This window comes from Zonotrichia albicollis, chromosome 18 (genome assembly GCF_047830755.1).
Source record: "Zonotrichia albicollis isolate bZonAlb1 chromosome 18, bZonAlb1.hap1, whole genome shotgun sequence".
Taxonomy (NCBI): Eukaryota; Metazoa; Chordata; class Aves; order Passeriformes; family Passerellidae; genus Zonotrichia; species Zonotrichia albicollis.
Genome location: NC_133836.1, coordinates 5,659,935 through 5,685,972, shown reverse-complemented (window position 1 = coordinate 5,685,972; position 26,038 = coordinate 5,659,935). Strand labels below are relative to the sequence as shown.

At 47.6% G+C, this 26,038-nt stretch overlaps 2 protein-coding genes across 8 annotated transcripts in view; both read right to left on the bottom strand.

The window, feature by feature from the left end:
• Positions 1-944: 944 nt before the first annotated feature.
• PUS1 (pseudouridine synthase 1) lies at positions 945-6,386 on the bottom strand. Of its 3 annotated transcripts, none has more exons than XM_005488934.4 (6): positions 6,249-6,386; positions 5,612-5,836; positions 4,654-4,791; positions 4,312-4,414; positions 3,369-4,066; positions 945-1,380 (listed from the first exon to the last, which is right to left on the bottom strand). In XM_005488934.4, exons 2-6 carry the CDS (start codon positions 5,825-5,827, stop codon positions 1,330-1,332), a joined length of 1,206 nt encoding a protein of 401 aa, XP_005488991.2. In that variant the 5' UTR covers positions 5,828-5,836; positions 6,249-6,386; the 3' UTR covers positions 945-1,329. The 3 variants fall into 3 exon arrangements, with proteins under 3 accessions (XP_005488991.2, XP_014123845.2, XP_014123846.2); XM_014268370.3 differs by lacking the exon at positions 6,249-6,386 and adding an exon at positions 6,085-6,242; XM_014268371.3 differs by lacking the exon at positions 6,249-6,386 and adding an exon at positions 6,081-6,225.
• Positions 6,387-11,288: 4,902 nt separating this feature from the next.
• The window catches only part of ULK1 (unc-51 like autophagy activating kinase 1), a 75,840-nt gene continuing 61,090 nt past the window's right edge, over positions 11,289-26,038 (bottom strand). For 4 of the 5 annotated variants that reach the window (XM_074554633.1, XM_074554629.1, XM_074554631.1 and 1 more), the window contains exons 19-29: positions 25,935-26,018; positions 25,095-25,357; positions 24,356-24,540; positions 23,454-23,569; positions 22,802-22,945; positions 20,177-20,364; positions 17,429-17,607; positions 17,182-17,300; positions 15,468-15,625; positions 15,129-15,264; positions 11,289-14,144 (exon numbers count right to left, since the gene is read on the bottom strand). In XM_074554633.1, the coding sequence (XP_074410734.1) occupies positions 14,089-14,144; positions 15,129-15,264; positions 15,468-15,625; positions 17,182-17,300; positions 17,429-17,607; positions 20,177-20,364; positions 22,802-22,945; positions 23,454-23,569; positions 24,356-24,540; positions 25,095-25,357; positions 25,935-26,018 (1,628 nt within the window). In that variant the 3' untranslated portion in view covers positions 11,289-14,088. The remainder of the gene's footprint in view (positions 14,145-15,128; positions 15,265-15,467; positions 15,626-17,181; positions 17,301-17,428; positions 17,608-20,176; positions 20,365-22,801; positions 22,946-23,453; positions 23,570-24,355; positions 24,541-25,094; positions 25,358-25,934; positions 26,019-26,038) is intronic. The other variant, XM_074554632.1, reaches the window with a different exon arrangement.

Here is a 26,038-nt window from a genome sequence, read left to right as displayed (position 1 = left end):
AAAAGCAAGTCTCCATAGAGACTCAGCAAGAGAAATGTATCGAGTACTTGTACCAATATCCAAATTCTTGGAGTCTTGTTCCAACCCTTCAATGGTGTTCTGCAGGTTAGTAAGGCAGGAGGGTGTCATTTCTTCTGCCACCTCCACAGAGTTGGAAACAAGAACCAGAAGTTAAACCACTGATGGGAAAAAGGAGCAGGAACTCCAGAGCAGGCAATTCCTGAAAACACAGAAAATTGAAATTGATTCCCAGAGGATGGCAGTGCTCTGACATGTGCCTCCCACATCACTGCAGACATTCCCTATTCTGAGGAACTTGATGGGATTGAAGAGTTCACAAAGCCAGGCCTGATTAAAGCCCAGGGAATTCAGCACCATTTCTGTCCCACAAGCCAAGTCAATTCAGCTCTGCATCCTGCAGGTGGCTCAAGAGGATTCTGGGGTTGCACCTCAGCCAGCAAAGGCCCAACTACACCTGGAGCTCTGGATTTATACCCTAGAAGCTGCCCAAGCACCAGGGCAATGCTGGGAGGATGGCATTCCCACAGAACAGGTCTCATCTTGGAATGTATGGCTCATTCCAAACTGAAGCCCTCTCGCTGAGAAAGGAGTAATTTCTTTTAGACCTGCAAAGCTCTAGAAAACATGGAAATTTGTTTCAAAACCAGTTCACAGCACTCAGCATGATGAGTTTCTAACCCATATTCTGAGTTGGAAGGGACCCACAAGGATCACCAAGTCCAACTCTTAAATGAATGGCCCAAAAAGGGATTGAATCCACAACCCTGGCATCTTTAGCACCACACTGTAACTGAGTTAATCTCAGGGTCATGCATGTTATTCCATAGGAAAACCATGGATGACATGAAAAATAAAAGCTCAGAGATTCAGTTTAAGTAAAGGTAAATTATTTTTAAAAAATCAAAAGCTCATGAAGTCATAACTTCATAGTAAAAAAGAGTATATTAAAATGATTTGCCCCATCTTTATGTAGAGATTATACATATTTAAAATACTATTTTCCAGGTAAACATAATAAAAACATTATTCAAATAGCAATTAAGATATCCTGCATTTCAAGATTATTTTCAGAAAGCTGATTTCCCACTACACTATTTTCAAGTATATCAGTCAGGTGAATCAGTCAGTGGTATAAAAAGCTTCTGGTTTTTCTGCTGCACTGTCTTCCCCACCCAGTTTCTCCTGGGCATCCAGCTCTCATTCTTCAAGCACACCAGCTCCTGTTTCACTGGATTCTTGGATTTGGAAAGGCCACTTTTTTGTAGACAAAGGGAACTGCAGGCAGCAAGGGTCCCAGGTGCAGCTGGCTCAGTCAGAATCATCACCACAACCATCGCTGCCTTCGGCATCGCTGCTCTTCTGCAAAGCAAAACACAAAATGCTTTGTCAGGGCTGCACTCACACCACAACTGACCTGAGCCACAGATACTGACTCCAAACTTCTCCACAAGTGTAAGAAAACAGTCCTGGGTCTCAACTTCATACTGTAATAAACACCTCTGGTGGTAAAGATGCTTCTTGGAATGAAAAATGTACTTGGGATTACAATTACCAGAGAAGAAATTTCTTTTTACAACATTTACAACTCCTTAATTACAACCTGCAGTATGTGGGGTAGTAACATGAAAAGGTGATATTTAAAATAAGTTCAGGTGAGACAAGTTAAGTGCTTTTTTTATGCAAGTCCCTCAAAAGCTAAGCTTGCTACATTGTCTAAAACCAGATTTGAGAATTTTGTCTGCTGCAGAGAATTTCTGTCCAACCTGTATTGCAGACAGCCAGGGCTCACTAATACTTGTTTAAAAGTGAAGTCAGTTGCACAAAGTAGTACTAAGGAAAAACTAAAAATATTAGAAACTTACAAGAAGACTGAAGTCAGAGTTCTTCTCTGGCAGCCACTCCTTCAGGAGTAAGGCAATATGGTGCAATTAATCTGGGGGGCTTTATGTATTTTTTGAAGCAAGAATTTTAACTGATATCAAAATATTTTTATAAAGAGAAGCTAGCATAGTATATATCTATAGTGCTATATATCTATAGTATATATCTGGCTGTAGTTATCCTTTTTTTTTCCCCTCACCACCACTTGCTGAAAACACCAAATCCCACAAATTTAACACTGGCCATTTAATACCCTACTACAAAACAAATTCCAAGTCACTCACACAGTTGACTTCATACCAGCAAGCACAGCTCACAGAAGTGCAAACAGCCTGCAGAATCTCAGCAGAGTCTGTCACATCATGCCTTATTTATCCTTCCCAGACAGCCTGTGCTAACTGTGATGCCAAACCCAAACTTGGTTGGGTCTATCAGCAGGGAGCAGAGCCTGCCTCTCTCCAGGATTATGTCAGGGATTGGGAACCTCACCAGGTAAAGGACTCTGAGCCACACAGTCTCTTTAGGTTCCATTTAAACAAACAAAAGTGGCTTTTGCTGTGCCCTCCTGTGACAAACAGCCCTCTCATATATCCAGAATTCAGAAAAAAATTACCACAAGTACAAAAATAACCCTGAGAAACTTATGGTATCTTGCTTGTGCTATTCAACAAGGCTGTAAGTTTTGTATCATCCCTAAAATGGCAGAGACATAATTTTTCTCCATGTCTCCATCTCCAACATTTTCCCACTTGCTACACAACATAAAGCTGATTTTAAGGATTCTGTTAAATGAAAAAAGGCCATTATTTTCTTCTGAGTTGCACTACACAGAAGTTTTAGCCCTGCCCATCATTCATTCTTCAAGGACTTGCCAGCCCTTAACTGAAATTTCCTTTTTGGCAAAAATGTATTTCACAGCTCACAGGAGTTCCTGTTGGCACAAATCCAATTCCACAATATCCCAGTTACTCAGAAGTTCTTCTCATGGACTATTTTGAGCTCATGGCAGATTAATTTAAAAGAGTTGGTCCTAAATTTCCCTGATCCCAAATCTTATCTGGTAACAAAATGAGAATTAGCCTAAAATCAGAGAATACAAAAAGCCAGCAGGTATTTAAAGCAAAATTGTCAACCTGAAACCTAGACTCACAAACACTTTCACAACAGCAAAGGCTGGCAGTGTGTCCATAATTTCTGTTGCCAGTTTATGATTATGCAAATTGCTTGTGCTTAAAGCTTTCCTTCCCCCCTCCTCAACTACTGCCTGTAAAACCCTGCAAAAACAATGCTCTGTACAGTTCATTCCACTATCATCAAGTGCACAAAGACAGAAAAGATTATACACATCTCACATTCCAGATGACTGTCATTTCCACAGCATTTCATGGAAAACAAAATTGGTACAAAGGGAAGAGATGTTTCATCGTGACAGCTTCCATTTGTAAAATAATGGCTTCAGTCATTACCTTTGGATTTTTGTTGTTAGTTTGCACCTCAACAGCAGAGGAGTTGAAGTCATGAATGGGGAGGGTTTTTAGCCAGTTTGCCATGGATTTCTCCTCCCTTTCAGTGTTGATAATGGTAGGGTAGATGTGCTGCTCCTTGAAAACAGCAATCTTCTCCTCCTCCTCTGTCCACTCCAGCGGCTCATGCAGCCCATCATTCCCAAAACGCCTGTTGTATTTTTCAAAGTGTACTTTCTCCAAAACCAGCCCAAGTCCTGGGGCTTTGGGGACATCAACCTTCTCCTCTCCCCAGCTTCTCTCCATGATGGACTCAGCAGCATAACCCTTCACAATTGCTATCACCAGCCCAATCATCTTCCTGATCTGGTGCATCATGAAACTCTGACCCTTCACTTGGATCACTGCAAATTCCATGTTCTCCCTGACAAAGGGCTCTCCACAGTACATCTCCATGATGTACCTCTTGGCACTGGGGTCCCTGGGGCCCTTCTGTGACGTGAAGTTGTGGAAGTTGTGTGTCCCTTTGTAGCAGCCCAGCAGCTGATTGACCCTTTCCAGGGTCTCTCTGTCCAGCCTATACAGCTCCTCCTGCACCTCCTGGTCCTTATGGGCAAAGGCAAACGTGGGCAGCATGTAAGAGTAGGTTCTGGCATCACATTTGTTCTTGGAGTTGAATCCCCCAGTGACTCTCTTCAGGCCTGGAATTAAAAGTGGCATTAGGTTTTTGAATCAGCACGTTACAGATTGATTGTGATCTCACTCCTACCAACAAGAATAATTGTAAGCAAAAAATTTTTAAGCAAGATTTTTTCAAAAGGAACCCCAATTTCAAGCTCATAGAAGCATGTTAAAACTAAACCCTTTATAAGTAAAATTATAGAGACCTTCTACAGGAGAAGGCTTTTCTTGAAAACATTTTCTCTGCCCATTTCAGTGTTCTTACCCAGAATTCTGATATGAGAAGGAAGATGATTATTGATCTTTTCTAAGATGTCATCTATTAGCCTGACCTTCAGTGACACAATCTGTCCAGCTGCAGACACACCCTGTAAAAACCAAAAAACACAAAACTTCACATAACTATGTATTTTGGAAGCTCTAACACTTGCAGAATTGAAATAACTGAATAACAAGTTTATTTGCTTGTGCTTTAATTTAACAGAGGACAAAAGGAAAAATTTCAAGGAACATTCACTTGCTGCTGGACAATGCCTGAGCAGTCCATCCCAGCAGCAGAGCTGTGCAAACCCCAGAGCTCAGGAGAGCCCAGCCCTGCCCAACCTGCCTTATCTGTGCGAGCACAGCGCTGGAAGGACATCTTCTTCATGTCCTCCCCGTGGTTCTCTGGGATGCATCCTGACTGGACAAGGGCACAGACCAGGTCATCTTCTATTGTCTTGAACTGTGAAGATCCCACGTTTCTCTAAAGGCCATATGTAGTAAAAATAAGAAACAGAACAATAACGGGATAAATGAAGATGGGGATTTTGTTAAACATTGTTGTGAAATTATTTAAAAGTCTTCCCATTGCAGCCTTAAGAGCCATTCTCTAACAAACCCAACTGTATTTTACCAGAGTGTTAATGATAACATCATTCTGATTTAGCTGTTACTGTTACAAATAAGGGCTCATTTCTAATTTCACTGTGCAACATTCCTGGAGGTTCTTGATGATTCCTTCAACTTCATGAAACAGCACCAATACTGTCTCAGTGCCTGTAAGTCAACAGCTGCTGCTCCAAACCCAGCCTCTGCAAATTCTTCTTCCAGAAATTAGATTGGGTTCTTTTGCTCAGTTCACCTGACGTGCCTGCAAGCATGATGTTTACTGCTGGTGAAAAAAAACTCCCTTGTTGTATAAGCATGAAAGGTTCCCTTCCCTGTCTGTGTGCAAGATGGTCAGTTATCCCCTGGAGCCTCTGAAGTATTCTTCAAGTGTATGGAGCTTGCAGTACGTGGAGAGGAGCAGCAGATGGAGCAGCCAGCTCAGTGCCTCAGACCACCCTGCACAAGCACGTCTGGTGCTATGACAAAGCACCGTGCTTACAATCATCAGAGATGCATCACTGACCTTTTAAAATTAAGTTATTACCACGCCATTTGAAGCCATTCACAAACTGTTCCTGCCCTGTTTTTTCACACTGCAAATGCTCAGCTGTTTCCCCACCTAGGCACTCTGACTAAAACTAACAGACTCCAAAACAAAAAATAAGCTGGAGATGCTGCTTTGCTAAACCACATACTTGCATGCCATGGTAGCCTTTCCCTGAATATGCCATCAACAGCACAATCTTCCTTTTGGGTAACTTCTTATTCTGATCCTCTGCATCTTCCTCATCCGCATCACTCTTCAACTTTTTGCTCGGATGCCCGTTTTCTTCCACCCTTTGAACCACCTCGCTGCTGCTGCTGAGTCTCTTTGTCTGGCTGGCAACAGCTGCTATCAAATCCTCAGCCATTGTAAGAACCTGCAGGGGAAACAACCGCAGATGGGACGAGCATGAAGGGCACGAAACTCGGGCAGAAAGCGACAGCACACGAACAAGCCTGAGGCAGGAAGGGCGAGCACCCCTGTTCCCCTCTGGGCCGTGCCACCATTCCCGGGAGGAGGCAGGCAGGGCCTGCGCTGCCCGGACACCCGGCGGACCCCGGCGATGGCCCCGCCTGGTCTGACCCGTTCCCACAGCGGGGCAGGGCAGGGCCCGGCAGTACCCACGCTGCGCTGCCGCCGCCACGGCCCGGCGCAAGCCGCGTTCCCCGGGGCGGAGAAGCCGCAGCTCACGACGCGGAGCCCCCACCGCAGCATGGCCCCGGAGCCGCCGGGCGGGACAGGCCGCGCCCGCCGCCCTCAGCCCCGCGCCCGCCGCCGCCGCCACTTACGCGGGTGCTGCGCAGCGACGGCGCCGCGCGGGGCGCGCACGTGCGCGGTACGGCGGCCGTGCGGGGACACGGCGGGGCGGGCTGAGGGGAAGCGCCGTGAGGGCAGCGGGGCGGGCTGAGGGAGGCGCCGTCCGTACAGCGAAACGAGCCCTTCCCGGAGCTCCCTCTCCGTATAAAGCCAGCCCTGCTCTGGGGTTCGCAGCCTGAGAGGCCGCTGTGTTACAGTGCTGGCGGTGACCAGGGTGTGGGTATTGCCCTGCTCAGCCCCACCTCCTGCACGCCTCAAAATTGTCATATTGTTAAATAAATAAAAAGTAGGGGAAAAGGCAAACTGACATTCCTGCTGTACGTGGTGGCTTTGTAAGAAAAGCAGCCCATTTTTCCTTACCCATGGGGAAACGGGCGCTGACAGCGTTGCAGTCCCGGTGAGGCGAGGACAAGAGGAGGGAATAGTTCACAAAACACACAGGTGTGCAGTAACAGCTCACGGTTCCCTTCCAGAGCGATGGCACATTGGTGACATCCCCCTTTCCACACACCTTCTCTGTGTGTCAATGTCCTCTGCCTCCACTTCCCCTCAGGTTCCCCTCCATGGGCACTTTTGGCTCCACTTCCCCTCAGGTTTTCCTCCAGACAGCTTGCTCAGGCAATCCTTGTGCTCGTTTTGTGCAGCAAGTTTTATCTGCAGCGATGCACTTCATGGAGGAGCTGAGCTCAACAGGAACCCTTACCAGGCCACAGCATGGCCCTCCCAAAAAGCCAAATGCACCTGGAATAGTTTTTTGCTCCAGTGCTCTGTAGGACAGAGCTACCCATGGGTTCCCTGTCACGTTGTGAGATTATTGTATTTCCATTCATCCATTCAGATGGAACATGGAAAGGTTGACAATTCCAAGCAGGCCAGATTGTCACAGGCCTATTATTTCAGCTAATAAGGGGAAGAAATGCAGCACGTCCTTTTCTGAACTCACACTTCTGAGTTATTTCAGGAATGGGATGGAGCAAAGGGAAGATTTATCACAGGGTCCCAGCTGCACTTTGCTTAGAGAAGTGATAAAAGATGGCCTGTCACAGTGCAGTGCTGCTGCCAAGGGAAACAGGAATACAAATTCCTCTATCACTGCAATCAGGGTGTCTGAATCTCTTTTTGCCTCATTTCCTTAGGAAGTGGATCTTATTCAATTGTCTGTCCACCACATCCCTTCCTCCTCCTTCCCTGCCCTGATTTCCGAGTTTGGCTCATTTCAGTAAATGTGAGAGAGGGAAGAAGGAGCCAGTCAATATGGAAAACAGTGATGGGATAGGAGAAAGACTTGCATGGATATCCCATGAGGGAAAAAGCTTTGGTATCCCAGTTCCTTACCCCTTCTAAGAGCAGCCAAGAAGCTTCAAAACAGGCAGCACAAGCTGTGCTCTTGACCTCTCACAGCACACACTACCCCTTCCTTTTTTAAACTTATCTACTTTATCTTGAAACATGCATGTATAATTTATCTATTTTATTTTGCTCTAGGGGAAATCAACTTGCCAGAGTTGCGAGAATCAGAGCCTCAGGAAGACCCGAGTTCTCTCGGCACTGAAATCAGCACTGTCAGAGCTCTCCAGGTGCCAACCACCTGGGGCCTCACAGACACCTGGCATTTGTGGAGTGGCAGCAGAATGGCAGCAGAATGGCTGCATGGTTTTGGCCTGCTTTTTGAGGCAGCTCATTTCATTCTCCCAACCTCGTCAGCGCCGCTCCTCGCCCCACACGGCGCGGGGAGCCGCCTGCAGATGGGGCTCTGGCAACGCGCACCGCCACCTCCCCGTGTCCCGTGTCCTGGGGACAGCCACAGCCCTGGACACACAGTCCCCTGCCTGGCAGCCACCTCTGCCACTCCCGGGCTGTGCCCTCCGGCTGGCAGAGCAGAGCCCATGGCGCCACTGCAGCTGGCTGTCCCCTCCCTGAGCAGCCTGTTCTGTTTTGCTGTGGAAATGGCACCTAAGCAACATTCTCATCTTCCTCCCGAATACTTGCTTTGAAAAAGGAGTATTTATTTCAAGACTTGCTTTCAATTCACAGAGAAATAAAATTTCTTTTAAATCAATAAAAAAGGCCCAATGGAAACCTTGTGTTATGGAAGATGCTTCCTTCCAATTGTTTTCTCTTAAAGGGAAGGAAAAAAGTTGAACTGATGTTGAATTTAAGGGCTTTGCTGCACAGCACTAGAAGTTCAGGAGATAGCAAATGTTGTAGTTAAAAGCTATTTACATCCGTGTTGGGAACTGGTGACATGCTGAACTCAAAGAGCACCTTATTCTGCTCCTCCCCAGCAGTTTTATATTGGGCATTTGCTGGAAACATGAAGAAAAATCGTGCACATTTGGGAACTTGTTTACTCTATGATAAGAGGAAACCTGTGTTTGACATATGCTTCTTCTAAGCCCCTTCTTAGAAACACACTATTTAACATGTGTTGTAAAAGCATTCAAATCCCTTGCCAGGTTTCATCTCCCAGGAGAGGGGGTGGTTCTGACTCTATTGTCCCTAAAAAGGCTGTTTTTAGAAAGAAATGTCCCAGGGAAGTTTACATCTCTGCCCTACGTGCTGTTCCTCACCCAGGGAATGGCACCCATGCTTAGTGCTACATTTATGGAAATAAATCTAAATAAATCCAACTGCTAGCATTTCTCTAGAGAGCATGAGGTCCTGCCCTGCAGAGCTATGCCAGGGCATTGTCTCCCTGCACAGAACCCTTCCCCTCCTGGAGTGTGAGGTGACCAGGCACAGGGGGCCACTGCAGAGAAGCCAACATCAAGTTAAACACCAGAGAGCTCAAACATGCTGTGAAGGAGTTAACTCCTGGTGAAATAAAGCTTTAAAAGAGCTGGAAGCAGAATAATTGATCTTTGTATGGCCTTGGTTCAACACCCACCCACCCGTTTCTGCTTCCTTGATGTCACTGTCACCTCTGATCTTTCAGAGTTGAATGAATGTGTTTTTGCTGACGTACTTACCAACAACTAAATATAAAATACAGGAACAAAGCCAAATGCCCTGGAAGAATTGCTGGGGTTTGTTTTCCCCTAGAATCAACAGCAGCATGATGTCACAGTCAACATCCAGAAAGTTGTGCAATTTCCACTGGTGCTTTTGAACTGTCCAGGTCCCATGGTTCAGTGCTTTTAGAAGAGAGTGTGTATTTCTGTTGTTGAAGTTTTCCCAGCTAGCATTTTCCCCCTCTGCTCTGCTGCCTGTGAAAGAGTGCAATGGATTCAGCAGAGAGTTCTCTATCTACACAGCCATGTGACACACAGTGGTCCATCTTTCATTTGGCTACAGTGTTTTCACCTTTAAAATTCTTAATGGGCAGCTTCAAAAGAAAACCCCCTCCCTTACCCTCAGCATCAGAAACTTTTATATCTATTATGTACTACTATCCCATGCTGCAGGGAACAAATATACACAAGGGTTTTCTACAAAAGGGAAAAAATGTTTTAAAAAAAACCAAAAATCCCCCTGCAAATCCTCAAAACACAAAGACCCGAGTGTGCTGAGTAGAAAAAAGAAACAGCAGCATTTGTAATTACTCAGCTCTGAGCAGCTTTCCAAGGGCTGCCATGGGGTCTTACCCAGGTTGTGCCAGCACGTTTTCAGCACACAAATGCAATTTCTCAGAGTTGCCCCCAGCACTGATGGTGCTGCAGCCCTGCAGGGTGAAAGGATCCACTGTCCCTGCATGTGAGCCAGCATCAACAAGAGCCCAGCGTTTCTAGGCAGGGCTGTTCTCACACAGCAATTCCCTGGGGTGGGAAAGGCAGGGGCCAGAAACAGAGGTTATAAACAGGACAGAGCAAGGAAAAAAAACAATTCCAGCTCATGGTAAATGATGATTTTGAAATAAGATTTTTTCTTACAAAACTACGACATTGTGGGCTGATGCTGCATCACACGGGGCCTGGTGGGCAGGACTTTCCCTAGTGATGCTCATGGGCATCAAAAACACATGGAGTTCAGCAAGTGGAGTTTTGGGAAATGTTTGGTGCAATTATGGTATTTGGCTTCTGAAAGTTTACAGCTGTGTGGCTGAAATTTCTGTGGCAAGAATGGAAAGACTGGACTAATTAATTCAGCACCTCTCCCACATCCCAGATGCAGGGCTTAGCTTTTTCTCCTAGAGTATTCCAATCCAGACAGAACAGGGACTGTCCTGCACTGAAGTCAGGACCAACACTCAGCATCTTCACTGTCCCTTTTGCCATGTTCAGTGACCTTTGGCAAAGCTATGGGGGCAAAAGAATTCTAAGCCAGGTGCCTGCTCTGTTCAAAAAACGAATTGCAATGCATACAAACACAGCAGGAAAATATTTAATGTGAATTAAAAATACTCAAATGTTATCATGATATCACACTTCAAGTCCCTTCTTTGTTCAGCAACAAGCTTGCTGATTCTGACAGTATAATCCTACAAATACTGAAATATGGATGGAATTTAAGCATCCAACTGGCTGCTATCAGCTTGTGACAGCTCCTAACCACTGCAGCAGGAGAGGATAGGTAGTATGGAAGAAAAAACAGGAACTGCAGCTCCCACCCAGCAACTGGCTTCAACTTTCCCAAATTCACAGGCTTCATGTGAATTCAGGAAAGGTGGCTTTTCTGTGCCCCAAGCTTCACCTGCTGTGATCAGGGGGCAGAAAACACCCCTTTTTTACCCAAAAGTTGAGGCAGGTAGAACCACACACATTATAAATGCTTCACCCAGATGCCACATGAACAGGATCATAAAGGACTGAAAACAGGCCACTAACAATTTCAAATCAATTTTATTGTCTTAAATCGGTGTTGTACAATTTAAAGCCAAAAAAAAAAAGTCACACAAAACACAAATAAAAAATGTTGACAAAGTATCAAGCATTACCTTATAAAGAACATCATCATACGCTCTCACAAACCTGAAGGTACGTGTAATCAGACTGAGGTTTCTTGAATCTATTAAAGACGCCTGACACAAACGCTGCAACAGCAACAAAGCCATGACAATAGCAGGTGGACTACACTAGCAACTTCAGCAATGGTTGGGGGTTGGTTTTTGGGGTGCTTTCTTTCTTTTTTTTTTTCTTCTTTTTTTGCATACCTTATTGTCTACAAAGCAATAAATATTTTTCACCAAAAAAGTTGGTTTCACGCTACATGCAGTTAGATAAAAAAGAAAGTCACCAAAGTGATGGCAAAATAAATCACCTTTATTTTTTTTTTCTTCCCCTACTTTTGGGGTTATTTTGTGTGTATTTTTTGTTGGTTTTTTTTTTTCTTTTTTTTAATTCAAGCACAGTGGCTAAGTTTCAAGTATTGAGAGAAAAAAAAACATATATATACACGTTTGTGTTTGTGTGTGTATCTCTACCCATGCACACACATACACACACACACAGCCTTGCATGTATATACACAAACACATACATATATATCAGTTGTAGGTCTGTAAACCACAATTTTTAATTATTTTTGGAGCAATATATACTTGTATACATTGAATGTGGACGATTTTGATACATTCAAGTAATGAAGTACAGCTGGAAGGTTAGTGCTGAGCTTGCCACACACACAGCTCACTGGGGCAGCAGATGTGGGTCCGGGCTGGGCCTCTCCTGGGGGCTGTGCCCGAGCTCTGGGGCGCAGGGCCGGGTAGAACAGAGTCAGTCCTGGCTGGTGCTCCTGTGCTGCAGTGTAGCCCTTTGCACAGCTGGCCAAAGCCTTTCTGCAGCAGTCTGGGGCTCCTCGGCATTGCTGTCCACAACAGGCTGGGGAGGTTGGTTGTTTCTGTCTTTTTGTTTCTCCTTTTTTTCCCAGGCACAAGCACAAATGGCCACAGAAGCAGCAAACTGTGAGCCAAATACTGAAGCATTTGTGAAAGCTACACTTAAGCTTCCCTGGTTGGGGCAATTGGAAATATTTTTAAATTTCTTTATTGGCACTTCTGCTCTGTGAACAGAAACACCCATGTTGCCAAATGCAGTGCCAGCTCCAAAGCCCATGGAGTTGCTCCTGAAACTCTTGTAAAGTATCACACTGAACGTGCCAATCTTGAGAGGAAAAAAAAGCAATGAGGACTTAACCACTGCGTGCAAAATATTTTTAGATCCCCAAAAACTAAGCCTGAGGTTTTGTGTTGCTTTCAAAGATGCTTTTCTGCCCAGCTCTACCACAACACTGCCACGACTCTGGAACTCACACTCATCTCTCACAGACAGATGGAAGGCAGGCAGCTCCCCTCTCACACACATGCTCACAGCACCCCAAGCCTCACCCAGAACTCCAGCCACTCACACCCACAGTCGCATTTGGCTACAGAGTCTCCTTGAAAGAAATGCTGAACATAAAACTGAACGGGATTTCTTTATATAAAAAAAAAAAAAACCAAAACCCAACAAACAAAAACAAAGCAGCAAGTAACACTTCTTTAAAAATGCGTTTCCAAGTGTGTGGGATCCTAACGCCTGTTCTTCAGCTCTTAAAAAGCATGGAGCTTTGTAATGACTGTCCTTAAAAGAACATTTAAATAAAAAACAAATCTTGGTACTGCCAGACTGCAAGTCAGCTTTGCCTGGTGTGGAGGAGGAACAGCACAGACTCTGCAGTGCTCTTTGCCTCACACTCACGAGATACAGTACAGTTAAATACGTACAGTTACACACAAACCATATCAATATCAATATATATTCACTCTCAGGAATACATATTAATATACGCACACACGTAGTGCAATAAAACAACCAGGAAGCAAGGAAAGGAATAAAAAGAACAGCATTCCTAACAGTCGTGATGTTCCTGGGTTGTTGTGTGATGCAAAGTCAACTTCTCAAAGTTCCCATAGTGTGTAAAGTGCTCCTTTGATTCACAAAGCTAGTGTTTTCAGTTTGGGGGGCTCCAGGGAAGGGGTTATTGAGCCAACAGCTGAAAGCAGGACAGTGCTAGTGCTTCCTCAGGTAGGAACGTGCTGACAGGAGAGCTCAACAGCCACGAGTCTTTCACATTGATCCCTCTGAGCCGGGGGACCAAGGGAGGAACGGATTCATTTTGGCTTCTTACAAACACAGGAGTGTGACTCTTTCTGTTGCCCTCCTGTTTCCTGCACAGCCCCTTTCTCTGTGTTGTTTGCCCATCCAGGCAGGCAGACAGGGAGCCCACACAGCAGCCATGAGATTTCCAAGCTTCCCAGCAGCCACACATCCTCTGCCTCACTCAGCGAGTCTGTTGAGGTGGGAGCTACTTCACAACGTCAACTCCCTCCTCTCCAAGCACTCCAAGGCATAAACACAAGGAGAAAGGACAAAGGAGAGAGTGGAGGGGAGCCTTTGTTGTTGCCAGGGAGCTTGAAGATGCCTGGCTCTCAGCTGGGACGGGGAAAGTACGCAGACTGGCCTTTATGTCTGAATGACACACTCGGACATCAACTGAAGCCAGCAGTTTCAGCACATCCATTGCCTGCAATGGACACAGCACTGGAATACCCTGTTCTTAAGCAAGAGGGATAGGCAGCAGTCTTATCCTTCAAAGTGCTGGGAAGAAGCAGATTTCTATCCTTCACCCCCTCTGACAACGAGGGAGACCTTTCCACATTAGCTATGTCTTCACCCAGGCCTTTGGGCAGGGAAATATTTGTGCTTGCTGCAGTCACACGTCCCCACAAAGGAATCTGAGTCTGTGGAACAACTTCCCAAAACGTCCAAAACCAGAACAGTGAGCAGTCCATCCTCCAGGTGTCCTACTGCCAGAGTGGTTTCCCACCACAGCACAGGCTGTTGGGGACAAAGCAATCAGCTGGGGTGAGGTGTGTGAAGGACAACACCACTGGAGTCAGGCACAGAACCCCGACAGCAGAGCTGACAGCCTGCGCTCGATGCACAGCTTACCTGGGGAAAGAACAGCACAAGCAATCAGCCTCTCATTTTCCTGCCAATGTAAACACCACCACTGGAGACTGAACAAAAAAGGGAAAACAGCAGAATTTCAACAAATCTAAGCAGAACTTTGAGAATCATCACCAGGTACCGATGAGGCCAGTGAAGACCTGACCAGAAACATCCTGGGAAGAGACAGCCAAGCTCCAACAGATGATGGTTATCCCCCATCCCCTCTTCTCACCACCTGCAGTGGGAGGTGAGTGACAGAGGTGATTAAACCCCAGCATAAGGGCAGGGAAAGTGCTCAGAGCAGTGAGTCAGTCCCTTCCCCTCCAGATGGAGTAACAGCCCTCAGGGGACAGGGAGAGCACTGGAGAGGGGACAGCCTGGAGCAGCAGACTGCCTGGGAGAGGAGGCCCAAGGACAGCACAAAGGTCAGAGCTCAGCTTTCACTGCTACAGCAAGCACCTGCTGATGAGGAGAGTTTGTGTCTCAGGGCTGGGGAACCAGGCAGATGAGCAGTCCTGGTTCAGAGATGTGCTGGAAGGAGCCCCTGCTGTGCTGAGCAGCCACCTCTGCCCTGCAGCCACTGCAGGTTCACATTCCCAAGTGCTGTGGGCAGAGGGATGGTTCTGGCTGGAAACCAACCCCAGGCCCTGGCTGCTGCTGCCAAACCACTTCCTTCAGAGAGTTCTTTTCACACATCCAAAGTTCCAACAAAGTGCTGGCTACTGCTCTGCAAGGGAAGCTCTCAAAATGTGGCTCAGAACAGGGACCTGCATTTCTATCAGTTTTTCTGCTGGGAAAGCAGGAGGACAGGCTGTGAGGAGCTGTAACAAGCCAAGAGATCTCTGCTATGTCCACCAAGATGTAGCCAAAGGAAAAAAAATGGTGCTGGGAGCTGAAATTTCTGATCCATGCACCTAAATCCATGCACCTAAAAACTCCACATGTTCTAGTTGAGGAACCAGCAAAAAGTCACCTAATACTCACATTTACTGATGTTTTCTATGTCTCCCTGTTCAGTGATGATGTTCAGGAGCCCCTCCATTAGCAGCAGAGCCTTGTGGTACCTCTGTGCACAGTCCTCTCTGTGGTGGAACATCTCATCCAGGGCTGCAGACTGCACCTGAGGGCAACAACCCAGTGCCAAGAGCTCATTCCCAGAGCAGGCCCAGCTTTCCCAGCCCCTCAGCTGCATGGACAACCCCCTTGCCCAGCCTCCAGATGGAGCATCATGAGAGGAACCAGCTGTCAAGGCCACCAGCAGGAACCACAAATGCCCAACACTGCTCTGTGCTATCCCCAGTCTCTGGAAATGTGGGTTTTTACCATTTGCACAGCATAGCTGAAGATGAGCTTCTCTGCAGTGATGCTGTTGATCCGATCCATGAGCTTCTGTTTGTCCAAGAAGAACCTCTGCAGTCTCATGTTGAGGCAGTGGCAGGAGGATACACTGGATTTGTAAAGCTCATTTAGCTTCTTCACAACTACAGTAAAAGAAAGAAATACTTTAGAAAAAAATGGTTTTTACTCACCATTCTCCCTGTGCCTCCCAATTCCCATATACAGGACCCCAAAGGATTAACCTGCAGACAACAGGGTTCTGTTAAAGCCAAGAGACTGGCAGGAAATCCCTGCACCAAGAGGGCTTTTTCCCTTTCCTCTGTCACCTTCACCACTTATAAACCTGCACATGGCAGCTCCTACACAAGTGTGGTTCACCTGAGGCTGGGTGTATTTTTGTTTCCCCCAGCAGACACAGGCAGGAGCAGTTTGCTCTGCACAGGATGTGTCACACACCAGCAGCAGAGTCAGAGCTCCTGCTGCTCCATGGGTGCTGTGAGGGGCTGCATGGCTCACACGTGGGAGCTCCCGGAGTGTGGATCAGCAGCACTGGCTAAGCAAGGGAATCTCCTGTCCCACTGAGGAAGGACACTGATGGCTGTGAAAGGCCACCTCCTCTCCTGAAGCACAGCAGCTTGTGCAGGCAGGTTACAGAACAGGGAATCAGGAATCAGATATGGCTCTGAGTGATTAAATAATCCACAACTGCAAGGGAAGCCACAGGCTGAGTCTCCCTAGCTACATGGCATGATCTACACAGAGTACTGAACACAAACTCCCACCAACATCTGATGAGTACTAACTCCTACACACACATTTGAAAATCCCCATGCTGCATGAAACAAAGACAAGCCAGCCTTGCCCAATTCCCACACACTGAAGGAGAAACAACACTACAAATCCAGAAGCTGCAATCTGCTCTGAAAAGAAGTGATTTATTTGGGTTATGACAACTTTCCTGTTAGCCTGAACTTGTGGAAGATGTGTAGCTAAATCTGGTGTATATTGCTCCACACTGCCTGCTACAACATATGTGTGCAATTCATATTTAACTTCCATTTTTTACAGCCCATCCCAAGGCAGCACTTTGCAAAGACAAAGCTCTCAGGGTAGGTGGCTGGTGGGTCAAGTATTTCAAGTACTTCCAAAAGCTCCCTCAGTAATATTACAATGGGAGTTCAAAAATTATTTTTTTCTTATCGCTGACTCACAGCCAGCTCTCACCACAGCCAGTCAGATGCAAATGTAAAGCTGCAACATCAGTGAAGAAGTGACTCTGGCATTACCAGTACTCCACTTCCTGCGTTTTTGTTTCACTTGAAAAATCATCACTGCCAGGACAAGTCCCTATTTGCTGAGTAAGCACTTCCTAGGACATGCACTGTGTAATTAAGCTTAGTTTACATCAGGTACATATTAGCACCTAAGACAGAGATACAAGGAATCAGATAAGATACATCCCCCTTACAATTAGTGCTGAAGAGTCTCACAGGAGCATGACAATAGCTCTGAGCCATAAGTCAGTGCGAAGAGAGGAACATTCTCATGTGAATAAAGATCCAGCTGTGCAAGGGGACAATCACAAATGAGCCCCCACCACCTGGTGGGGTTCACACTCACTCCACCCCCTCCATACTGTCTGTGACACTTTTAATAACTCCATTGAGCCCTTTGCCCCATGAGTGCAGCAGCCCCTTACCTTGCTTGACGGTGGAGGAGAGGCACAGCTTGCCAGCTTTGATCTGCTCTATGGCCATCTGCAGCCCTGAGGACAGAAGTTCTGCCACTTTCAGGTACAGCACAAGCTGCTCTGCATAGCTGCAAGGAAAGCAGACAGAGCAGTGTGACAGCAGCTCCGTGTCCCCAAGGACTGCGGGTACCTGAGGATGTGTGGGGTGGGAGGCAGGGACAAGCCCTGGGAGAGGAGCAGCTCTGCCAGTCCTTACCTCCACTCCCGGCTCAGGAGGCTGATCTGGTCGGCCACCAGGCTCTCCTGGAGCTGGTACTCAGATGTCACCGAGCTGCCCATGTCACTGGAGCTGCCCTTGAGAGCAGCGATCTCCATCACATAGTGCACGAAGGCCAGCGTGAAGCGCAGGCTGCGCAGGATGTCCGTGTGCTCCTGCTGTTGGAGGGATGCCGGGGGGGTTACAGGCAACCTGAGCTCACCTGAGCTGTGCCAGCAACCCACTCCAGCTACAGAAACATCACCTCACCCCCAGAGCCCCTTGCAGCTCTGCTCTGGGCCAAGCTCAGCCTGCACCGGTTCCTCTTGCACAGTAACAGCAGCAAACAACAGTCCCAGGCTAGAAACTTCTAGACAGCTCCCTGGAGAAGCTGGTGAGGCTTACTCTAAAATTACAAGCTCCCTCCCCAAGGAGCATCCCAGCTCTGTGGGATTCTTTCAGAAGTCAGCCAGGAAGGGGGAGAGACCATCTGCACCATAAGCCCGGCTCTTGTTCCCACTACAGCAATGCCAATGTGGATTTCATGAGAGTGAAAACCTCCTACACCATATAAAGCTGCCAATGAAGTGTCTCCAACCCTACATCCCAGCCTTCATCCCCTTCCAGCTCAGTGCAGCAAGCCTTGGGTGAGGTTCTTTGAGGAGACAGCAAGGACAACCCTCTATCTGCAACTCCTGCCCAGCTGGTGAGGGAAGTGCTCACACCAAGTGCTGTGGTCATTTCAGAGCAGTTTTTCCTCTGCTGTTACAGATCAAAGGGGATTATCCCATTTCTGAGAAGCTGCATTGCTTAAATCACTGCAACCAGTTCTGGGAAGTTAGTATTTGTGGAAAATCTGAATGCCTGTGGGTCTGCAAAGTGAATTGCTGCCTGGGTCAGATGCCAACTTCATTGTTTACTCTCTGCTGAGAAGTGGGTAACCTGGCCCTCAAAGAGTCACTGGCTCAGTTCTCTCAAAGAGGGTAAGGATGTTTCCTACATGAATTTACCAGGAAATCCCCATGTTCAAGATCTGAGAGCTGCTTTCTTTCCTTCACTGGCTCAGGCACTGGGCTTCTCAGGCAGCTTTGACTATCTGGAACATGAATCTCTCCCTCCCACCACCTTGCTACCTGGACAGTCCAGTATGGTGAGGAAGTGTTATCTCCATCTTCCTCAATTTTCTTTAAAAGCAGAGGAGGAACTTGGAGATTAAGTAATTATCAAGTCATACAAGAAGTTTGTGGCAGAGCAGGAAACTGCTGAGATCTTGCAGGGTCACACTCTTATCTCTAAACCACAGGCAGTCCTTCCTCTGCCTACAGTCAGCTTCTGTTAACTGTGCTGGCACATTTATGGCCTCATTTGCCATCACAAATCTTCTGTAGCCATCTCTGTACTGTGTTTTAGAGCACTGCAAAAGAAACTAAGCCCCAGCCTCCAGTATGTCTTGGATGCACCTAAAGAAACTTTCACAAAAGACAGAAGAACCATCCATCCAAATGCAACAGTGCTGCTCAAGATAAACAAGGGCACCTAAACAGTGAGACTTCAGTGCCCTGAAAGATGAGCAGAAAGCAGAAAACCTGCCAGGTCTGCATTCTGGCCAATTCCACAGAGCACAAAAGGGTCTTGAAATCTGCTGTAAAGGTTTTGTGACATGCAAACAGATTACTGTGCTCAGCAGAAACAACAACTGAAGCCAAATGAGTCATTACAGCCAGAGAAGCCGAGTGCTATTCCAAGATCAACTGATACTTCCTTAGGACACTTCTCTTCAGAGCAGCATCTGAAGTGGTGGCAGCTGGCAGGGCCCCAAACTTCTGTCACCTCACCCAGGTAGGATGCTCAGTTAAACTGACTGCCATTGAGATCACATCATGGCTGGAAGCCTTTGCCCTGTGGCTTCACAGGTAATGAAGCCAACAAATGCAATCCAATGCAGAACTGACAGAAAACATGAGCTCAACAAAATCTGAAGCAGAAGAGCAAATCCACATCCTTAAAACAATGTGTGCATATCTCTCTTGGTATCTTGGGGTTTTCAGCAACACCAGCAAGTGTCAGACACAAAGAGCCTTCTCCAGTCCCAGACAGCCCAAGGAGGTATCACAAGCAGAGCCAAAAGCGTGACTGAATCTGCCTCCCACCTTCACTGCAAATGGGCAGCCTGACCTACATTTCAAATATATCCCAGCTATAACAGCATTTGCTCTGCCTCAGCCTGCAGAGAAGGGGAGCCTGGCAGCCTTTCAGCTCCACAATCTGGTTCAGCTCTTCTGGTGCAGAACACAGTGTACCCCCCTCCCCCAGCAGGAACAGAAGTGTCAGGTTTACTTTGTTTGCAGATCCTTTCAGCAGAGACCAGATCACTGCTGACTCCCCAGGTGCAGCAGGCAGGCACCTGACACACTGAGCTACTCATGTTCTCAGTCAGCCAGGACTAATGCTGAGCCTTTGAAAAAGGGAGAGCCCCAGAGCAGGCAGAGGCCTGGCTTCAGAGGCTCTTAATACAAAACAGGATAACTGATCTTTCAAGCTGCAATTTCAGCTTTGGGGAATGGGGAATTTTAACCCCAGTCATGGACTTGGTGCTAAATATACCCTGAGCTTTCTGAACATTTCACTGGCCTTGCTCTCTTGGAACTTGCTGTATTGTTTGCTCCACCTCTGGAAGCAAAGCATGGATTTAATAAAAGCTTTACTTTTATTCCCCTGTCCTTTGTCCCTGGGATATAACACACCCACCTCCATGAGGGTCTCTTCAGGCAGCTCTGGTGCCTCAAATGTGACAGCACCTTCCAGGTTGGCAGTGATGGCATCAGCAAAAGTGTACCGGAGACTTGAGGGGCCCTCCAGGGCCTCCCCAGCAGCTCCCACTGCCAAGTGCCTCCCACTGAAGGAGCCTCCAGAACTGAGAGAGCTGGAAGAGCCCACTGTGAAGAAAAACAGACAAAGGAATTAACTGGAGGTATTAACAGCAGGTCAGGCAGACATTCCTCATGCAGAAGAGAGAATTCTGTAGGATTCAGGATCCTGGATCTGACAGGAGCTAGCAAGAGGTACTTGTGAGGAAGATGCAAGGACTCTGGATGCAGAACAACCACTCCCCACTCAGTGACTCAGACCAGCTGACAAGCTCAGGCAGATTTAAGAATGATGATCATTTACAGAGACAATTCAGAAGAAATTCTTTACCCTTTTTTTGGCTAAACCCTTTTTTTGAATCCTGCCACAATATCTTGGGCTGATCTTTATCATACACTGTCAAAGCCAACTTCCCCACCATGGAGCAGCACAGTTTGAACCCTGGCTCCCTGCCTTTTGCTATTACTGTCACTGAATGAGCACTCTGATAAATGATGGGTCTAGAACATCCTGTATGCAAGCCAGGAGAGTTTTCCATTAATGCCCTGCACTTTTGCTTTCTCCTCTTTATAAATAAGAGACTGGGCAGAGAATGAGTGACCAGTGAGTCAAGACCCTAACCCCAGGGTTCTGGAGAGCCTGTAGGTGTGGTGTCCATCAGACAATTCCCTCACCATCAGCTTTTCCCCTTCTTGACCACTGAATCCACCCTAGGAGCACAAAGGAGATTTTGTCTCACAATACATTCACCATTTCCAGAGGCTTTCCCACCCCTGGCACACTGCCACAGAGGGAAACATTCTGTCTGATGGGGGATGCCAATGCCAGCTCCAACAATGTGCTAATTCTACCCAGATGGCATTCTCCACTCTCACTGGTCCTTGGGAGGAAGATGTTTCTCTTCTAACCACAGGTTTAATTTACTACCCTACCCTGCCTTCTAAGGGTTCAGCAATATAATAATGCAGAACTGATCTGCAGAGAGGCACAGCCTCTTTTCCTCCCAAAAGCTCTTTCCATGTTTGCAGCAATGCTTCAAAGCCAAGAGGATCATCAAAGACAGGCAGAGTATTTGCAGTTCCCTCAGAGACAGGAGAAGAAAGCACCTACAACATCACACTCTGGGTGCCCTGTAATTCCAAGAGGTTGTTTGCAGAAATTGTTGGGATGATTCACAGAAAGGCTCTGCCTTTAGTACTGTCCTTACTCATGGCTTGTGCAAGCACTTGGGGTGAAAAGTTTCAGCTTTCAAGTCTCCCCTTTCCACCATTAACTTCATGCATTAACTATAGCATGAGGAGTTCCTGCACAGGTCTAATAAACAAAGCTTGTCCTGCAGCATTGCTTTGGTCACCCTGACCTAACACTGTGTGTGCTGCAGGTTCACTTTCAAACTCCTATTCCAGCCCTCCCATCTGATATCCCTGAGTACCTGAGGATCAACCTGCTAAAATCTGGTGTTTGGATCTGCTTCCAGATTGTGATTATCCCTGAAAAGCAACACAGGGACTCTGAATCCTCTATCCATCACATTGCAATAGCAGCTGGAGGCTGTAGCCAGAACAGTAACCCCACTGTGCTACAGGCCCCTCAGTTTTTAAGAGTCTTAAAGCTCACTCTCCAAATAAATGAGACAAAGAATGAATTGTGGTTACAATCTGCCAGGCAATCAAAGACATGAGTGGTTTTAGTTAGGATGGAAATGCAAGTTATACACAGGAACCAAGCCCACAGGTACCCCATCCCAGTCAAGCAGCTTATTCATGGTCACATCCAAACTTTCCCTGCAGTAATTGAGGACAACAGACTCAAGTACATTCAGATGAGGAACAGGCAATACAAAAAACCAAACAAGCCAAATATGCAAATCAAAATGTGTCCAAACATTTTCTTAAACTGAACAGAGACTCCAGCTCCCAGACACTCTATCCCAAAAGGGCCAATCACCACAGCCCTGGTGTCTTCCAAGGAGTATCTCCAAGCAGGAGTGCATCTCCCCATCTCCTACCTAAGCAGTTTAGAGCATAAGTAACACCTCTAATAATTTTGCACACAGAGCCCTCCTGGCTCCTTCCCAACAGTCCTTATGCACTGAAATTGTTGGGCACAGATAGGCACACTCATCTTTTATAGCTCATCCAAAACCCACAGGGAGAAGAGTCAGAACACAACACAATCTTTACAGTTGTTGACCTCTCAGCAACAGTGGTTCTGTGAACAGCTGCAGCACTGCTCCTGAAGCAGAGAGCAATGAAGTAAAAGTTTGCCTGTCTCTTACAGTACTGGAAAACCACTCTGGCACTAATGCCAGCGCAAACAGCAGCAACAACTGGGGTTGGCAGGAGCCAGCACTAGAACCTCAAAGGTGCTGGGACCAGCTGAGCTCTTACAGATTGCTCTGAGCAGCCTTCTGCCATCACCAGAGCCCTGCAGCAAGGAGCACCGCACATCTCTCTGCCCCCAGGCACTCCCACTGGAACAGGCAGGTAGGTATCGGCCCTTTACCTGAAAACATCCTGGTCCTCGTGGTCTGTGGGGGGGTTGTTCCACTGGGAGGGGATCCGACAGTAAAAATCACTGGGGATGGGCTGGCAGAGCCCCCAGCCCGGGCACCAGAGTGCAGGGTCCCTCCGTAAGCACCTGAGGGAGCTGGGGAGACAGTTGAAAGGTGCAGACCGGCATTACAGGAAGGTTACTCAGAGCACCGTGCCCCGCCCAGCGGGTGCGTTCCTCTCCTGCAGACTCCTGGCACACAGCGGGCACCAGCACGGGCACTGGGGCACCCCCAGCACCACGGGGCAGTGCCAGCCGCTGCTGCAGCTGCTCTCCCTCCTCGCTGCCTGCCTGCACGCCCAGAACACCCACCCTGCAGAGCCATTCACACCGAGCCGCCTGGCACCGAGCCACCGCTGCCACAGGTTATCACACTCACAAGGGGCCACAAGAGGAAGCCCTGCCTACAAAAATCACACCACTAGGCAGCAGCTACACAGCACACACAGCCCACAGAGCAGGGGAAAGCAAACACCACTGCACTCCTCACACACGGCGCTTCCCGTGCCAAGAGCCACCGGCAGAGCAGCCTCCCAAAGCAGGAGGGATGCAGGCAAACCCAGCCCAGGACTTCCTGCCAGACCTGCCTGGCCTCCCCACCTACCTGCAATCTCCATTGGCTTCTCATTGTTCAGGCTGTCGCTGCTGCCAGCTTCTGAGATCTGTGCCCCAAAGGCTGCCTTGAGGAGCAGGTCAGTGAGCCTGCCCGTGCTCAGAGATCTAAAAAGAGTACAGACACCGTGATGCTGAAAGTCAACAGGGGTCAGCTAACTTCACTTCTTTGTGCTATTCCTGCTCCAGAGCCACTTAACACTACACAGCAAACAGTCTGGAGTTGAAAAAAACACTCTTTCAACAGAGCCTCTGAAGCACCTCCTGCTACTTGTAGAAAGCACAAAACTATCATGATTAACTACAATAATGCAAGTCCTTACTATGTTAATACAACACAATTTGTTTTTGTTGAAAAGAATGAAAATTAGTATCAGAGGATTCCTCCAGAACACTGGGGAAAGCTGCAGTGTGTGCAGAGAGGGATGTAAGAAAAACTTCACAGCAGCACCTGAGTGACCTTCTATCCTGCAGTGCTCATGACAGCCAGCACGGGGCTTTCCAACAGATCTCTCTTGTGAAGATCTGTGCCACTGTTTGATGGAGGAGACACCCAGAACAGCTCCTCCTCCATGACAGGCCCCACAGAGAGCAATTGCTTGTCTGGAAACAAAGTCCTGCATCCTCACTTGATCAAACTCTGAACACTAAACATGGTGTGAAGCTGCAGACAATCTTTCATTTTAAAAAATACAGGCCACGGTCTGTCCCTTTAGAGGAAGACTTTTAAAGTCTGCACCATACCTGTTTGCAATCCAAAGGGGCTAGCAGGTAACTACATAATGTTTACAGATGCCTCACTACAACTTTAGCATCAGCTGGGGTTTGAAATTTGCCCCATCTGTCGTGTACTGAGGAGTGAAGCACCACTGTATGAAGCAGAGTGCAGCTCACCTGCCCTTGATCTCTTCCACAGGCCTCAACCCCAGCCCAGTTTGCTGGCAGTGGAAATGACCCATCTCCTTCAGATCTGGCAAGGTCTTGTTCCGTGTTGGAGTCATCATGACCCCCTGATGGGCCAACAGGGTGAGGAGATTCTGGGAACTTGGGGTTTTGGGAAACTCAAATGGGGACACAGCCTAAGAAGAATAAAAAGAATAGAGATCTGTATATAAAATGAAGGAGAAAGGCTCCTCTTGGTCCTCATTTGTTTATCAAAATCAAACTGTTTAACAACCTGCCTGAAATAAGGACAGAAATCCTACCCTGAACAATTACTTGTCTCTAATCCCAGAAAGGCTAAAATGAAAGGACAACAAACTGCTGAGAATTTTGCAAGCAGAGGAAATGCTGTCACAGTGCCTGCTCCCCATGTGGCACAGGGCTGTCACTGCTGGGGATTCCTGCTGGACACACACTTGTGTCACAGCCGGGTCACTGTGTCCCCACCAGCCAGTCACTCTGGCCATTGGGGAGCTCCTTCCCCTGTCTGCTCCAAGCCCAGGCTCTGCTGAGCTGCTGAGTGCTGCTGCCCAGGGGAAGCAGGACACCACCCCATTTCACACAGATCACTGCACAGCCCTCACAAGTGCTGATAAATCCAGGTCAGAGTCATCTGCTCCTGCAGCAGCTCATCCCCAGATCACCCAGAAGATCAAGCTGTGAGAGGCTCAAGAGCAGACTCCTGGCACACCTTTGTAGGGGAGCCCATGATTGTTGGCAAAGGGCTTCTCTGCATGAACTCGGAGAGCTTGGGTGAGGAGCGGAGCTGCCGGCAGTGCTGCAGGCCGTGGATCTGCAGAGGCTGGCTGACTGGGGTGTGACCAAAGTGAGCAACAAGAGGGTCTGAGTGCTGCTTGGTTATCTTCTGCCTGCAGGAATGCAAATCTGACAGGTTGGGAGCACTGTGGAGCCGGGAGCCCATCCCTCGAGGAGACTGTTCGGGTGCCAAGGAACCTGGAGGGCACAGAGTGACAAACCACATCACTGCCTGCTCCTAACACAGACACAGCCTGGTCCCAGGATCTACAGCTCAAACAGATCAAAACCTTCTAGGGCTAAGCATGGTACTGAGCAGAGCCACAGCACTGCCAGGCCTGGTCATTTTTGAGTCTGTGGGAGGATGAGGTATGAACAACATATCCCAGGGACATAAAAGTGCAGCTTCTTTCCTTCATTGCCATTCAGAGACACAAACTCTGACTGTCAGAGCTCACCAGGAAGGAAGCTACACACCAAGCAGGCCTCCTGGCAGAGGAGGTGTTAGAGGTTTTGAGATGTTTTCCCTTTGCTCAATCCATAGGCTCCCAAGTCCCAAATTTGAGCTTTTGTGACCCTTGGTCTGTCAGCACTGGAAGATGCTGGCTGACAGGATGTGAATGGAACAACCCCAACTCCCACCAGCACACAGAGATCCTGGCTGGCCAAACATCCAGAGAAGCTGCTGAAGCACCCAACTCAACCTAGAATGCCCTGAGAATACAGTTCTGGCTTTATCCATGGCAATAAGGAAGGAAGGCAAGGACCGACGCACCGGCAGCAGGAACTCGGCTTCTCACTTCTGCTCCAAGAGAAGATGGGATAACAGTCTGGCTGGGCTGCTCTGGGATTGTTCCAACTGTGAGGGAATTAAATAGA